General features: G+C 42.3%; 1 protein-coding gene across 1 annotated transcript in view; it reads right to left on the bottom strand.

Moving 5' to 3' along the window:
• Positions 1 to 6575: 6575 nt before the first annotated feature.
• ppp4r4 (protein phosphatase 4, regulatory subunit 4) overlaps positions 6576 to 17736 on the bottom strand; it is a 72175-nt gene continuing 61014 nt past the window's right edge. Inside the window, exons 18-21 of the mRNA XM_078234289.1 lie at positions 17252 to 17357; positions 14860 to 14921; positions 11212 to 11350; positions 6576 to 9467 (exon numbers count right to left, since the gene is read on the bottom strand). Of these exons, the coding sequence (XP_078090415.1) occupies positions 9443 to 9467; positions 11212 to 11350; positions 14860 to 14921; positions 17252 to 17357 (332 nt within the window). The 3' untranslated portion in view covers positions 6576 to 9442. The remainder of the gene's footprint in view (positions 9468 to 11211; positions 11351 to 14859; positions 14922 to 17251; positions 17358 to 17736) is intronic.

Raw genomic sequence — 17736 nt, 5'->3', positions numbered from 1 at the left:
TTGCATTTTTGACTAATGGGCTGAAAGTGCCTAGTTTTTAAAAGCTCTGCATTATCCTTAAAGTATCAAACTTAAAACTTTCTCCTGGAATTCTGAGCGACTGGAAGCCACCGATTTTTCAAGGGGCTCCATGGAACTCCTGAACTTGTGCTTGTTAAGTTATACACTATAGCCAGTAATTGCAATTGCCGTTAGTTGTAAAACCTATGCTATTGAAGGCTTATGAAACAGCAATTTCAGTGCTGTGTAATAGATAATTCCCATCCCTGTTTCATAAGGTCTATTTACAGGAAGTGATTTCTGCATGCTGTGGGTGCTGAAGACGTACATTAGGGAAATTACTCAAAATAAATACAGTGCAGAAAGAGGCCATTTGGCCCACCAAGCCTGCACCAACAATCCCACCCAGGCCCTATTGCCATAACCCACGTATTCACCCTACTAATTTCCCTGATATTAAGGGGCAATTTAGCATGGCCAATCAACCAAACCTGCACAGCGTTGCCGTGTGGGAGGAAACAGGAGCACCCAGAGGAAACCCACACAGATTTGGGGAAAACATGCAAACACCACACAGATAGGCACCCGAGGCCAGAATTGAACCCGGGTCTCTGGTGCTGTGAGGCAGCAGGGCTAATCCACTTTGCCACCACCCATCTCAGAATTAAATCATTGATATTTAATTCTCAAATTTAAATGCAGTACTTAAGCTGTCGGTACAGAGGTTATGCAGAATTATGTCAGGCCAATTGCACTGCTTACATACAGACTTGTAGATTTTTGTGCCAGATCTCCTGATTTTTGGCTCACTATTTATTCATCAGCAGGAAGTTCATCGAATCATGGCATGGCAGGCAGGGATTCCTGGGGTCAAATGTCTTGGCGTCATATTTAAATGGCACCCACACACAGCCACTCATTGCAGGACTGTGTGTGGGCTGAATTAGCATGGTGACCAAAATAAACACTCTGCTCCAGAGTTCAGCGAGGCCTCCCTGGGAATTCTCTTCCAGGCTCTAATGGGTAAAGGGAGGTCCATTTACTGAGGGATGGGAGCAGGGGGTTCTGGATGTATCACAACTTGATACGGCTCCTACTCTGACCAAGACCGCAAGAAGCTACAAAGGGTTGTGAACGCAGCCCAGTCCATCACGCAAACCAGCCTCCCATCCATTGACTCTGTCTACACTTCCCACTGCCAGAAAAGCAGCCAGCATAATCAAGGACCCCACGCACCATATACTTTCTTCCATCATCTTCCATCGAGAAAGGACAAAAGTCTGAAAACACATACCAATTGACTCAAGAACAGCTGCTTCCCTGCTGCCATCAGACTTTTGAAGTAAGTTGATCTTTCTCTACACCTTAGTTATAACTGTAACACTACATTCTTCACATTCTCCTTTCCTTCTCCTCTATGTACTCTATGAATGGTATGCTTTGTCAGTGTAGTGTGCAAGAAACAATACTTTTCACTGCATACCAATACATGTGACAATAATAAATCAAATTCACCTGACCACACCAGTCTGGGAGGAGGGTAGTGGGGAGCTCAGCAACTATGGGCCACAAAAATGGACCACCCTTCAGTGCAGGAAAAGGATGAATGATCAGAGCTGCTCTGCCAGGGTAAGGGAACCATCTCCTCAATCCAAACTCTCACTCTCAAAAGGGCATCAGGCAGTCTAAAGGTTAGAGACTGCAGGGATATCAGATATTACCAGCAGATGGGACATCAGCACTGAATGTCTGATGTCACTTTAAGCTCACCATCTCATGCAAGATCCTGCACAAATAGCGGCTTCATCAGTATTAGCGAGGGTTCAGCATACAGCAAGCAAGAATGTTTCTGAACTGCTCTTTCATCCATATTGCTCACAGTCAGTCCATCTGTCTTATGCAGGGCAAGGTTTCCCACAACAAAAGGGAGGGTTCGAAGACCAGAGTGCAGACCCTGGAGTTGAGGGGACACTCCCAGAAGATCTTGCTGGAGAGGATAGGGGTCATTCTTGCATGGAAGGCAAGATTGACCTCCCCCAACAAGGCACTGAGGGTCCATCAGCCACAAGTGGACAATGACGGTGAATGGCATATTATGTTAGACCCTGCCAAGTTAATCACTAGTTATCTCTTTTCTCTGTTCCAGACACCTTCAGGAGAAAGGAGGGTGTCCTCCAGATAATTCAGCTCTCAGTCCACCTCTGATGAAGCAGACCTCCTATCTGCACCCACCACCAGCCCAGTTAAACACACCTCGGTGAAATCTAGTTTGAGTGTGGGATCAGGTTCACAACGTGGTGATCACCTCACAGACCTGGGTCCACAGCCGGTGGAGGCAGTGACAACCGACGTTTCTGACACTTGGAGGACCACTGAAGACCAGGCCCCCTGTGGTGTCAGAGGCCGATGATGACTCAAAGAAATGCAGAAGCAGGCAGGGTTGCCAGAGGCTGTCAACAGGCTGGAGAAAATGTAGGAGGGATCCGTCCATATTCTGTCTGATGTTGTGGCTCTGGCATGTGGACGCATAGAGTCTCCATGTGAATAGTGGTGGCTGCCGTGAAGGCCCAGGCCCAGCAGTTTGCCTCACCGAGGGAACCCGTCATACAACACAAGGTAGCCATTTAAGAGCAAAGTAACAGGTAATTAGACAGCTCCATCAGGATGAGCACTGACTTATTCCCATCTAGCAAACATTTTAAATGTCACCAAATGGAACTAACATCCATCATTCAGCATCATGCATGGGGAGAGTGGGAACTAATAAAGGAATAATGTTCAACCTTAAAAGCGGAACGGAAATAACGTTGTAGGGAGGCATGAAAGGCTATGATGCTGGAAGATGGATAATACTTATACCAAAACATCACAGTCCCAAACACACTGCAAAGTGCATTTTGGTGCAAAGACTCCAATGTGGAGTTGCGGTAAATACTAATAACATCCACAAAAAAGTGTTACCATGCTGGCTATGGAATACAGTAGCTGAGGCAGGCTGTTACAAGGCCTCTAAATACAACCTCACTTGCACAGCCAAGGGACCAGGGGACCATTGCCTCCTTTAAAGTTTACTATGCACATAGAAGTTTCAGCCACATTCTGAACCTTATGGAAGACAAAGCTTTACACCACACTCCATGATTGCTGGAAGGAATTCATCAACATTCTTACAGCAACGGGGATAAATAAGGACACAAAGGATGAGGTTAGAGATCAAGCCATAAATGCCTGCTGGAAAAAAATTTGGCCTGAGGCTATAAATTATTTCACAGTGTTTCCCCATGCGGATGCTGAAGTGACCAAGATTGTTGATTTGGCAAAACAAGTTGGAGGGGAGGGATTTGAAGACCTGGGCTCAGATGAAGAGGAGGAGCTATTTCAGTCTCTCATCAAGAGGAACTCCCTAAAGAATTGGTGGAACTGATTAAATTAAGCATGGGCGCCATGGTGGCTAGCATTGCAGCCTCTCAGCGCCAGGGACCCGCGTTCGATTCCGGCCAGGGGTGACTGTCTGAGTGGAGATTGCATGTTCCCCCGTGTCTGTGTGGGTTTTCTCTGGGTGCTCCAGTTTCCTCCCAGAGGCCAAAGATGTGCAGGTTAGGTGGATTGGCCATACTAAATTGCCCCTTAGTGTCAGGGGGACTAACAGGGTAAATACATGGGGTTTCGGGGATAGGGCCTGGGTGGGATTGTTATGGGTGCAAGCTCGATGGACTAAGTGGCTTCCTTCTGCATTGTATGGGTTCTATGAAATGAATTTAAACAGGAGCAGGAAGAACGACTCATTAAAATGATGGCAGACCTCATAAGATCAGCTGAAGATTTGAAAAACAGGCATCTATAGTAGAAATACAGAAATAAGCATTGCCTTTGTAGAGTGATTGACACTGCTTATTGTTCCTTATTGAGAACATAAAAATGAAAGGCAAAAAGCGAAACAATGAAGAATAACATTGTTCTTTTCATCCACATCAACATCAGCCACTTCACCCACTCCCTCTATCTACACTCGTACAGTAGTGTAGTGTGCTGTAATTGTTTTACATTCTTATTTTATTGCTTTGTTAAACAATTTCTCCAGTAAATTTCCATTAAATTTATTGCCTCTGTTCCTTTATACAAGTCAAATTTTGGGATGGCTGAAACCTACCTAATTGACTCCCATTGTGAAGTACGTCCGTCGCTCATGATTTTGCCCTTTGCAAAATTTTGCGGGATCATAACTCCAAAGAATGGCAGGATTTTACTGCACCAGGTCTAACCCCCCAAATCCATAGATGATTGACCACACCCTGCACCCTATGCTGTGCACAACCCAGAGTGGCCTTTCCCCCATGCAAAACTGGGACCAAGACATGTGTGCCATGCAGATCCCCCTAACATCGCCTGCACCATCTGTGCAATATGCCCCCAACAGCATGGCCTCAGCCCAAGGACAGTCACTGACTCCTCTTTGGACAGCCTTATAACTCTTATGATATTTCACTATTCTGCTCTGTTCCTCTCTCTCCCCCTTCCCATCCCCCCAGACCTATGTCTGTCTTCTCTCTACCCCCTTTCCCCCAGTCCTGTCTCCATCTCCCCACCAGTCTTGCCTCCAGTCTCCAGCTTTGGTGCAGCTTGCGACAGAAGCACTTAAAATCTCACAGCAGCGCTATCAGGCAAAAGAGTCATCTTTGTAGTTCAAAGTCATTGATGAACTGAAGCTCGCCGGGTGTACATCCCTTATTAAACAGGTTGTTCCAATTATCTGCTGGCAACGTGCTAAATTTGGAGGGAGAATGCAATTTCAGTGAGCTGGCCTTTTAATGAGCATTCATTAGATGCAGATGAATGCAAAAATGGTTCCCAAAGATCAGTGGGAAACCTGCCTTTAACCTGCCAGCAAAGTTGGGAGAACAAAATTCCAAACTAATTTCCCACCGGCGGAAAACTGACTTGTGCCATCACGTCAGATTTAGTTGCCTAGCCTGCCAGGATGCCCACCACTAAATATTTCACCCATCTCATTAGATAACTCGCTCATTACATGAGAAGCAGAGATTAATGTACATGCTTTGTGAAGCGCAAAACTTTAAACAATTGTTCCATTAACATTTAATTACTGCACCCACAAACTTCTCGGCTTACTTGGGTTTGAACCCATTTACTGATGAGGAAATGCAGAGGCATCTGACTGCTTAGTTCCCAAGAATAATTGGACAGGATAATAAATAAGCAGGTGGTTAATACAAGCTATAAGGCAATCGTTCTTCCAAGTACAGTTACATGATGATAAATGTATAAATGGTTCAACAAGAATGTTAGCGCAAGATCAGGATATCCAGACATGCTGTTTGATTTAACTTAATTTCAACATCTATATCTCAGTCTCTTTCTACATTGCAGCTGAATTGAATTTGTCCAAGTGATATCTGGCATATATGAGAACAACAGAATATAACTTGCTGTTGGCCATCTTGGAAATTCATTGGTAACCATTTGTAGAGAAATTGTTGCAACTTTCAGGCTAAAAGAGATGGCGTTATTGCAACTAGAAAATGAGACAAGTCTCTTGTCAAGGTGTTTATATAAAACAAATCCTGGCTACAACTCACTGATTTGTTGTCAAGAACCCATCTCTGCAGCATTAAAGTTCAGATAAATATGAGCTTTGTTTCTTCTCTCCCAATTTGAAAATATTTGTAGTGGCGGGAGGGAGCAATTAGCTCAGTTAGATAGATGGCTAGTGTGTGGCTCAGAATTATGGCAACCGTGTAGTTTCATTCCCAGTCTAGCTGAGGTACATTCGGGACCTGCATCCTGACCGAGAGTGGAAGCCAATGTGCAAACCACCAGACAAAAACTGCCAAGAAAGTCACGTACAATGAAACATCTGCAGACAATGCACCAAGGATCTGCCTTTGGGCAGCGCACGCATGATGAAGGTGATGTGAAATTAGACACAATGATGCATTGCTCTACTCAACGTTAAGCTGCAAACTGATGAAACTGAACATTTAAATCATGAAACAGCTCTTGGTCTCATTTGTACATGCTTCTGATTCTAGCCAGAACTCTTTCAAGTATAATGCGCTCAATTGTCTTTCCTCGTGCAAAGTTTAATGTTCTTAAACAATCAGACCATAATTGAGAACATTTTCTTCATAATAAATTGGGTGGCATGGTGCCACAGTGGTTAGCACTGCTGCCTCACATGCCAGGGACCCGGGTTCAATTCCAGGCTTGGGTCACTGTCTGTCTGGAGTTTGCACATTCTCCCTGTGTCTGCGTGGGTTTCTGCCAGGTGCTCTGGTTTCCTCTCTCTCAGTCCAAAGATGTGCGGGTTAGGTGAATTGACCATACTAAGTTGCTCCTTAGTGTCAGGGGGACTAGCTCGGGTAAATGCATGGGATTGTGGGGATAGGGCCTGGATGGGATTGTGGTCGGTGCAGACTCGATGGGCCGAATGGCTTCCTTCTGCACTGTCAGATTCTATGATTCAATGCTAAAGGAGAGCCCGTGTTAAATGCGTCAGTGAGGTGCCTGCTACGATTTTATGGGAGATAACAAAAACCAACAGCATTGCTGAATTTCTATTTAGCGTTTATAATTTATAAGAATATGTAACATACAACTGTAACAGAACTTGAGTTGACATGACCTGTTTAAAGTTTTTCACAAAGCCAGGTTTTTAGACTGCATAGCTCAATCTGATTAAGGCCATATTTACACCAGAATGCACATCTAATCCATAACACTGTTTATAAATATTCCTGCAGCAAGACAGTACAGTAGATATGTGACAAAAGAATTTATGCAAAATTAGCTTTAAAAAGAATCATGGGACATGCTAAACAAAATAAACATCAAAATAATTAATTTCATTTTATCTTATTAAAAAACAATACATTTGCATATCTTTTACATGCTTACAATGTAATTATTGTGCAATTATACATGGTTATTTACAATATATGGCAAAACGAGAGGATAACACCTGCTCTTACAAGAAAGCATCTCTTATTAGAAAGTCTTACCGGTGGAATAAAAATGAAGTGGGAAGTTAAATCAAATGGAGGAAGTAGAATACTTAGATCTGAAAATAATTGCAGAAATAATACAACATATTGTACGTGAAAGATTTTACAATGAGAAGCTCAACTCAACATTGAAAATTTATAATAAATCTCTGGTTACCAGAAATTATTTCAAATTGCTGTCAGGTTGCAACATGAGAAGACAGAACCAAATATGTAAAATGTACATACAGTCATCACAAAATATACTGAGAACACAGGGCAACAATTGATAATACTGATATCCTGCATGACATCATATAGTGTTTGCAGTTTCTATAGTATACAGTATGCAAAGCTTCATTTTAAAAAAGACTATCTTTCAGAGCAATATAAATAGAAGCACTTCAGTTTTTTTTAAAAGTAATGTGTTACATTCAGTCTTAACAAGCCAGTACATCTTGTACTACCATTAAAATAAACACCAAAATGACAGCTACAGGTCTCTTGAAATTTTCTGAAGTCAATGCAGGGCACAGATATAGGATGCTCAATGCCATTTAATTATTATACACAATCTTCAGTACGGGCGCCATGCTGATATTTTCATCACACCAACACTGAAAGAGCAAAATGACACAACCAATGCCAGCAAGAGTGTGAATAACTCAAAGAGGCGGTTTTACATTATATTCACTTGGGCACCCATGGTGGCATGTTGGCCAACAATACACCCCACACTTGGCCGCACAGATATACGGGAGACATGACTGTATAGTATCAGCTTATGCCAAAATGCACTCAAAATGGCAAACTTGCTGCAAGAGGGTGAGAACATCCACCGCTGCGATGCATATTTAATCAGAAACATAGAAGTTGCAAAGTAAGTTGATGCATTTAAATATTCATCCAGAATTGTTCGAAATGAGTAAATTTTAGTGTGCAGCATCCCATTTTCTGAAGGAATGCTGCTTTAATATTTGACACAGCTATATTGCTAAAAGGAGTTTTCTCTGGTGCTATTCAGCAGATCTCAATTCATGGATTTTTTGACCTTCTGATTTATTCGATTGTTATAAAAATGGGTTAAGTGAAGGATTTCAGTCTGCCAGCAATCCCTTGAAAATGAAGTGTTTCCACGTCTGCAAGCTGGAATATGATCGTGCCTGGAGTTGGTGAAATTGGTCCCCAGAACCTCCCGATTTGCTTCAAGGATCACAAAATAGCTAATTTATTAAATCATGTGGTCTTGGATGAAAGAACAATTTGACAGGGCCGGCATCTAAAACAGACTGTTACAAAGTCTAAGATCAAGTACTGCCTTTGGCTGTGGATGAAGGTTACCCTATTGCTAATTACAGTGCAAATGTCTGCTGTGCAGTTTCAAAACACCATATATAATAGACACCGCAGTTGACAATATCAACATTTTACTTGGAGCTCTGCTTCATAATTTAGAATAAAACATGTCCTGTAAAACCAATACAAAAGGTCCCTTTAACCAAAATATCAAAGTACTACTTTGCTCAAAATATAAGGTTAGTTTAGATTAGTGAAATTAATCAATGAACATGGATGAGATTAAACTGTACTGTTCCACTTCTTCAGTATACCTGGGCTTGCTGCGAATGCAATTGAAAACTTGTTTCTTAGTTCAATGGCTTGTGCTAAATTTCTATCATTTTAAACTTGGATTTGCATTTCATCACAAGTTACAGTTTGGCACCTTTCCTGAAATTTGAACATGGTAGTTTGCCATTGTTCAGAGGGAGAAATTAAAAACTTGACTTGTGCTTGAAATTAAGCAAAAGTAAAAAGTTTTGGGAACACGGAAATGTAATCATTTACAACGCGACTTTACAAAAGGTTTTGTGGTCACCCTTTTGGTCATTATAGATGAACGAGCGATGTTCAAAATCCACAAACAACCTAGTCTGTTTCCAGCAGTCACCCACAGCAAAAACGCATCCCCAAACATGCATGGGAACGTGGTTACATCATTACGCCAAACTCTTTACAGTCCATTATCTTGCAAGCGAGAACTCAAGGGCGCCGAGGCAAATTTACATTTTGCAAACTTCTTTGTGCATACCCATCAGGGTCCTTGGAGGTATTTGCGGTAATAGCTGCTGAAAGCTCTGTAATGCTTTCTTTAATGAATTTCAATCACTGTATAGCAAACAAGGATATATGCAGTAATATTCAAATAACAGCTGACGTGAAAAATAAAATGTGTGAATAAGTTACTTGAGTGAAACCACAAACAAGAGTCTTGGCTTCAAATCGGAGTGCTTCCTCTTCAAGACTAGGTAGTCAGGCAAGTATGTCTATTTCCTCACAGCTTGCAAAATCACGAGACACTTACTGAAACTTGGTTTTAAGGAAGTCACTGATACGCTTCATGAAATGTCTATCCATGGAGTGCAACATTTCTTTCCATATTGTTAAGGGTTTGATTTTCTGTTTTTCCTTTATAAAAAAAAAAGTAAAGATCATTCGTTTAAACAAATTATCAATATTATTCCACAGAATTTGTTCTGATACAATAAAAAGAGCAGAGAAATATTGCCAGTTTCTTTTTAAAAAGGAACCTACATTGTTTACATTAGATTATCCTCCCAAGTCTATATAAAAAGCACGACTCTCCTTGTGTCATGATGACAATGTGACATTAAGCCATACAAACATGACGTAGGCTTTCTGCCACCACTGCCAGCCCCACACCTCTGCACCCCGCCAAGCAATTTTTCAATAGTACTATACAGGGCCAAGGCAATAAGCAGCTGGGAACGCACTGTGCAGGAACCTCAGCTCCTGATATTTCCCACAGGCCCGTTCTGTTAGGTTAAATTGTTCAGCGTGGGAGAGACAAACAAATGTACAGTCACCAATGGGTCCCTCGCCATCTGCACTCTTGGCATGCTGAAAGGAAGGTTGTTTGTCAGGTTCTGATGATTTATCTCTGAACGCTGATCAAAGGGAGCCCCAAAATAAAAAGGGGCACCAAGCACAGGCCTCGTTAATTGAAACAAAAATGCGATCAAATTAAATAAATTCTTTGGACCAGGCTAGTTCAGGCAATATAGCATCTCAGAGGCAGATGGAAATTTTGGCAGTTTGGAGATGTGTGTTAAACAAATGAGATGGGATGGGCAGTCGGATTAGGAAATCTAGGCTAACCAGTCTCAATTTGATGCCTGGGCATCATATTGGATCTTGCTATTCAGCTGCTAACCAAAGACGAAGATCGGCTTTCAGATGGTTATGCACTAATCTCTAGTAGAAAGTGAAAATAAAGTTTAGCTTGACTTAAACATTCAATGGATAATTGGCACAGCAGGGGTGGAATCTCGTGCCGGTAGTCTCAGTTTCCTGAAGCCCACGAGCTAACATGCCAGAGATTGGTTGTAGTACACATCACGTTTGGTGGCCCCCTGCCCACCACTGAGTGAATATCAGCAGCGGCAGGATGAGGCTCTTAAGTGGGCATTATTTATCCACATGACAGACTCAACTGAGGTGGGACAGGAAGGCTATCCATGGAAGCAGGAAGCTGTTGAAATGCTCCCCCACCAAGCCCATTAGAACACAAGAACATAAGAACTAGGAGCAGGAATAGGCCATCTGGCCCCTCGAGCCTGCTCCGCCATTCAATAGGATCACGGCTGATCTTTTCATGGACTCAGCTCCACTTAGCCGTCCACTCACCATAACCCTTAATTCCTTTACTGTTCAAAAATTTATCTATCCTTGCCTTAAAAACATTCAATGAGGTCGCCTCAATTGCTTCACGGGTAGGGAATTCTGCAGATTCACAACCCTTTGTGTGAAGAAGTTCCTCCTCAACTCAATCCTAAATCTGCTCCCCCATATTTTGAGGCCATGCCGCCTAGTTCTAGTTTCACCTGCCAGTATAAACAACTTCCCTGCTTCTATCTTATCTATTCCCTTCATAATCTAATATGTTTCTATAAGATCTCCCCTCATTCTTCTGAATTCCAATATAAGAACAGAGGGGAGGGCACAAGATTCTGCCCAGGTCTTACACAGTTAAGTGAAGAATGACCATATTGGGGCAGATAGCACAGGACAACTGACATTTGCGGAGCCTTAAAAATCAAGCTGCGGTGCCTTCAGAAAGGAAATGAAAGCATTTTTTAAAAGGAATCTTAACCAAGCAATTGGAGGGATAAACATGCATGCATGGACTTACAAGTTAAACTTCTTTGGAAGAGTATCTTTACCCCCGTTTGTTTTTTGTTCATTGGAGTTAGCTGAATAAAAACGAGAAGAACAAGTTGGCAGATTGGAGGACCCACCAGAACTTGAAGAATGACTCTGAAGTGTCCCATCTAAAGAGTAGGAGAACACATTACCACACATATTTACATAACTGTTAGCATAGGCTTTTTTTAAAAAATGGCGCAATGTCTTGTTGGTAATTTTATGAAACTACCAATTATGAATATCAAGCATACAAGAATATCAAGACAGAATGCAATTCTAAAATAAATTGACAAAATCTTTCTGTAATGAATCTGCTGGGTGTTTTTGGAGCATTTGTATAATTGTTGGCCATCTTAAATATAACTCATCGGCCCAACCAAAGAGAATACATTTGCAGTTCTCATTTCCGAGAGTCGCTTTTTACAAACATTTTCAAATATTAATTTAACACAGAGGTGAGGGTGAAGATCATGGATTTAAAATTAGAGACATAATCTAAATTGGCACTTTTGTCCAATATGAATCAAAGTGCTGCTGTGTTGTTAAGATGAGACCTCATCGACCAGTGCAGAAGGATCCGGAAGGTACCAGAGGATTGTTTAAAAAGAACAGAGTTTTGCTGGGATCCGGGCCAACACCCTTCACTCAAACTGTTCAACTTGTTTTCTTGATGACCCTCACATACTGGCAGAAATGATGAAATCTATCAAATGACTGACCAACAACAAAGCTCCAGCAACTGATGCCATTCTAGCAGAGGTCTACAAGGTCAGAAATCAATACATGGTCAAGAATCTGACTGAACTCCTTTAGTATTTGTAGAAGCAAGGAGCCATCCTGCAAACATAGCTCCAAGTGGAAAGCAATTTGTCAATCTTGTGACAAACGTTGAGGATTTTTATCTCTCCATTGCTGACAAAACCTTTGCCAGAAGTCTGAACTGCTTAAATGACATGTCGACCAGGATTTGCTGCCAGAGACACAGTGCAGTTTCATAAAAGGTCAAAGTACCACTGGTAGACAGTTAGAAAACATTATGAGAAATGCCAAGGACAGAACATGGGCTGCTGCACTACTTTTGTTGACCTGACCAAGGCCTTTGACACAATCAGCGGTGAGGGCCTGTGGGATGTAATGGAGAAATTCAGCTGCCCTGAGAAATTCATCAGAATGCTTTGCTCTATGACGGCATGTTCACTAGTATCCTGCACGACGGTGCGCCTTCCCTGTCACTAATGCAACTACAGTAAGAGTTTTAACAACACCAGGTTAAAGTCCAACAGGTTTATTTGGTAGCAAATGCCATTAGCTTTCGGAGCGCTGCTCCTTCGTCAGATGGAGTGGATTTCCACTCCATCTGACGAAGGAGCAGCGCTCCGAAAGCTAATGGCATTTGCTACCAAATAAACCTGTTGGACATTAACCTGGTGTTGTTAAAACTCTTACTGTATTTACCCCAGTCCAACGCCGGCATCTCCACATCATGACTAATGCAACTAAACAGGGTTGTGTGGTAGTGCCAACCCTTTTCAGTCCAATTTTCTCCATCACGTTCTCCAATGCGTTCCATGATGGTGGTCCTGGCATAAAAATATCACATGGATAGGAAGCTGCTCGATCTTCCGTTATATGAGACAAAGATCAAGGTTTCCAAAGGCGTAGTTGTGATCTTCTGCTTGCCAATGACTGTGCATTAGCTGCCAGTTCAGAGCTGGACAGAAAATGTAACACGGACTTGTTCTCGAATGCATGTGACACATGCAGCCTTCCGATCAGCATGAAGCAATATGGGAGCAAGGTGCCAGCCTGCCCCAGGAAATGCCAACCTGGAGCCCAATATTTCAGTTCATGAGTAGAGCCTGTTAGCAGTGGATGCATTCACTTAGCCCAGAAGTACACTCTCTCTAGCTGTCTCTATCAATTGAGAGATGTATGCAAGAATTGCCAAAGCAAGTGCAGCCTTTGGCAGATTTCAAATATCAGCCTGGGAGAAGAGGTGTAATTCTGCCTACCAAACTGCAAGTCTACGGAACAATATTCCTGCTCTATGCATCTGAGGCTTGTATTGTGCAGCAGCAGTCATGCCAAGAACCATTTCTAAGAGTTGCCTTCAGGAGCTCGTGAAGGTCAGATGGTAGAACAAAATACCAGACACTGAGGTGTCCCCCTGCTGGCAAAGCAAACATCCAAACCATATTGAGACAGTCACACTGAGTTGGGCTGGTCATACTGCTAGAATACCTGACAATTGCTTACTAAAGCAAATCTTCTTTCGTGAGCTTGAGTCCGGGATGCGTTCTCAAAGGAAGTGCTGCAAGGACAATCTGAAGGATTCACTCAGGAGTTTTGATGTCAACCTCGAGTCCTGGGAGAAGTTCACCCAGGATCGCTGCACCTGAAGCAACTTAAATAAGATACAGTGCGTCTCCTTTAAAAGCAAGTGAGAAAAACCTAAGGAGAGGAAAGCCCGAGTCAGCGACTTGTCCAAAACACAATCGCCTGCAGAATCCTGTCCAATTTGCAGCCGAACCTTCCAGGCGCAGATCAGTCTTAGCAGTCACCTACATAGCCACTGGAACCCGACCAAACACTCCAATGCTGAATATCTTCACCTCAAAGAATTAGACCATGAAAACAAATTAACTGGTCATTAGCTATTTGTTTGATTCTGTTTGCATGCAAATTAGCTGTTTTTTTATAGTTTAAAATGTATTTATTACTGTCACAAATAGGCTTACATTAACACTGCAATGAAGTTGCTGTGAAAATCCCCTAGTCGCCACACTACGGCGCTTGTTCGGGTACACTGAGGGAGAATTTAGCATGGCCAATGCACCCAACCAGCACATCTTCCGGACTGTGAGAGGAAACCGGAGCATCCGGAGGAAACCCATGCAGACACGGGGAGAACATGCAGACTCCACACAGACAGTGACCCAAGGCTGGGAATCAAACTTGGGTCCCTGGCGCTGTGAGGCAGCAGTGCTAACCACTGTACCACCATGCCGCTCACAAGACAACGATAAAATATGCCACATTCATTGAAGTCCTTTGTTGGTACATTACATAAGCAGGTCATTGAGTCGTAGAGGTTTACCCAGCTTGAAAACAAGCCCTTTGGCCCAACTTGTTCATGCCACCCTGTCCATTATTGCTTATGCTCATTATTCCCAGTATTCATGGATATCCTTTAAGTCAATAATAACATTTTCACAATTACCAAATCCTGCTTATTAATCTGCTTCCATTTATATGAACTTTTTAATGCAGAATACAGAGTCATTACGACACAGCAGGCATCCATTTGGCCCATTGAGTCCATGCCAGGAATTTATTCTTCAACGCAGAGGGTAATTTTCCTGTCCCATCGGCCATGGGAATTGTAACAGGCAGGGGGCGGGCCATGCAAAGGTCCGTTGACCTCAGACGGGATTTTCTGGTTTTGAGACCATCAGACATAGGGGCAGAATTAGACCGCTCGGCTCATCGAGTCTGCTCAGCCAATCATGGCTGATATTTTTCTCATTCCCATTCCCCTGCCTTTTCTCCATAATCCGTGATCCCCTTATTGATCAAGAACCTATCTACCTCTGTCTTAAAGACACTCAATGAATGTGGTGAATTGTCTACTTACCAAAAGACAGTAGCGCATTTTTTGTAGAAATTTGAGAATTAGATGCTGCTGAAGTAAGTTTCCTAGAAGATAAACATTGCATTATGTAGTTAAGAATGTGAAATGTTTTAACTTGCATTAGAATTAAAATAATTTGATGAACTGCATAGAAATGGGGCTAGAAATCACTCTAACTGCTGAAAGTGTGTGTGTTTCCTTCCCTTTGGTGACTAATAAGCTCTTTCCTTGGCTCAAGAAAACCTGGTTAAAAAAAAATTTGGAGTGGGAAAAGATATTCATGGGGAAATACTTTTTAACAAACCTTTGTTACAACCAACCAAGGGGGCTGAAAAAAAAAAATAGGAACCAGCTAACTCCTCCTCACCATATCGTAGGAAAACTGGAGATCTTGTTCGGGATCATAACAACTGTTCAACAAGTATGAATGGGAGGCCAGAAGGAGAGATGCTATTTGCATACAGATTGCAGCAGAGTGGCACTTCACGTATACGTACAATTCCATACTTTTGCACTCAATTGTACTTGCCTGAAAATTGCTGTCTGATTTGCACATAATACAAATATAACAGTGAAACTATTTAAGTTCTGATCCATGATGTTTGAAGTTTTAGGCGAGATAAGTAAATTATAAAACTAACATTCTAAATCATCAGCCTAACAACCAAAACCAAATAATCAGTTTGCCATTACTTGTCTGTGTTTTCACCAGGGCAGAAGCAAGGTGAATCACTGTGCACATGAGAATAGTTCTAGATGATTTTCTGGGTACCAAAGCAATCTGCATAAAGACTCAAGTATGGTCACAAAGCAGCTGTCATATCAGTGCTAGCATCATTTACATGTCATGCACTGTATTTATATAAAATATAAAAATACTTTTGTTGATAATACTGCCCGCAGTTTGAGAACCTGCCCTTACAGCCTGGATTCTTGAATTGTGCTTCCCTACATATTGTATGTACATTTCATTCACCAAGTCAAACTAGCACCTTGCTGAGACTACTTATTACCCATTGCAAATTACCAGGGCACAAGGTCAAATGAATAATCAGATTAAAAATTGTAATGCAATCAGCAGAAATAATAACAGGAGCCACAAATAAACCCATCACCACAACTGACTATGCGGTGGATTAAAGCTCCCCAAATTAAACCAAAGAACAAGAACAAAGAACAATACAGCACAGGAACAGGCCCTTCGGCCCTCCAAGCCCGCGCCGCTCCCCGGTCCAGGATTGAATCCTGAATCCAGGATCCCCGCCCAATTTTCCAGCCTATCTACATACTAATATCCTATCCCCGAGCTGTCCCTCACAGCTATGATGCTTTGTTCATCACAACCTATTAACTCACCCCTACCCCCCCATTCCAGACCATGTGATCTCCAGGGAGAGGTGAAAACCCAGAGTGAAAACCCCAGGGCCAATATGGGGAAAAAAAAATCTGGGAAATTCCTCTCCGACCCCCTGAGGCGATCGAAACGAGTCCAGGAGATCACACTGGCCCTGATCGGAAAATGCTTCCCAACCCTATTCATTTCCACTTCCACGAACACCATATGAATTCCCTGCCCCCGAGACAGGTTCCCAACTATCCGCAGTCTCGCTCTGTACTGGCACCAGCAAGATGATCATAGAATGAAGCCTTGAAACGAGAAACAAAGAACAATTAGCCCGCGCCGCTCCCTGGTCCAAACTAGACCACTCTTTTGTATCCCTCCATTCCCACTCCGTTCATATAGCTGTCTAGATAAGTCTTAAACGTTCCCAGTGTGTCCGCCTCCACCACCTTGCCCGGCAACCCATTCCAGGCCCCCACGACCCTCTGTGTAAAATATGTCCTTCTGATATCTGTGTTAAACCTCCCCCCCTTCACCTTGAACCTATGACCCCTCGTGAACGTCACCACCGACCCGGGGAAAAGCTTCCCACCGTTCACCCTATCTATGCCTTTCATAATTTTATACACCTCTATTAAGTCTCCCCTCATCCTCCGTCTTTCCAAGGAGAACAACCCCAGTTTCCCCAATCTCTCCTCATAACCAACCAGAAACCTTTTTGTAGATAAATTAATCAACAAAGACATTTATATTTACACTGATAAATATTTTGTCTATTTTTGTCCACTGGATACAATTTTTACTTTTGAGGACTAGGTGGCGCTAATGGTTAGATTGGGAAATCTGATTTTCCCCAAATCGAAATAGTATTACTGGGGTTGATATTGCAACTGACCATGAGGTTTATAATCTCTACTAAATTTTCCACGAATGTGATCACAGCGCCAGGGACCCAGGTTCGATTCCTGGCTTGGATCACTGTCTGTGTGGAGTTTGCACATTCTCCACATGCCTGCGTTGATTTAAGGTTTTCCCTTATTTCACCTTACTTACATTGCAGATTTATCGGTGGTGATCTTTGGCGGAGCTACTCGGCCACCAAGTGAACGACTACGGCCTAATTTAGTCTTCTTCTTGCCGTCTTTGTTAAAAGATGAAACTGGCAAAGAAAATGAAAATCAAAATGGAATAATTTAACGTAAGCATGGGGGATGTTACAAATTACAGCAGAAATAGACTCTCGTACTTTTGGGAACACTGCAAATTAAGATTTTTTTTGGTGATGCAGTACATTTTGTGACTTCAGTTTTATAATCTTCAATAATAAAAAAACATTCCCCAAGAATCTGAAGAGTAACTCATTTGTGTTACGTACTCAATCACGGTGAGATTTCCTTAACATTAATGCACATCTCGTACTACAAATAAAGGATATCAAATTCTGAGTGATTTTAACAGCTATAGTAATGAGAGCTGGAGCTTGGTTAAGATTAATGATGGATATCACTCGCTGATTGGGAAGTGCCATCCAGCATATG

Source organism: Mustelus asterias, chromosome 18 (genome assembly GCF_964213995.1).
Source record: "Mustelus asterias chromosome 18, sMusAst1.hap1.1, whole genome shotgun sequence".
NCBI classification, from domain to species: Eukaryota; Metazoa; Chordata; class Chondrichthyes; order Carcharhiniformes; family Triakidae; genus Mustelus; species Mustelus asterias.
The sequence above is the reverse complement of the archived record's forward strand: the minus strand, read 5'-3'. Positions and strand labels throughout refer to the sequence as shown.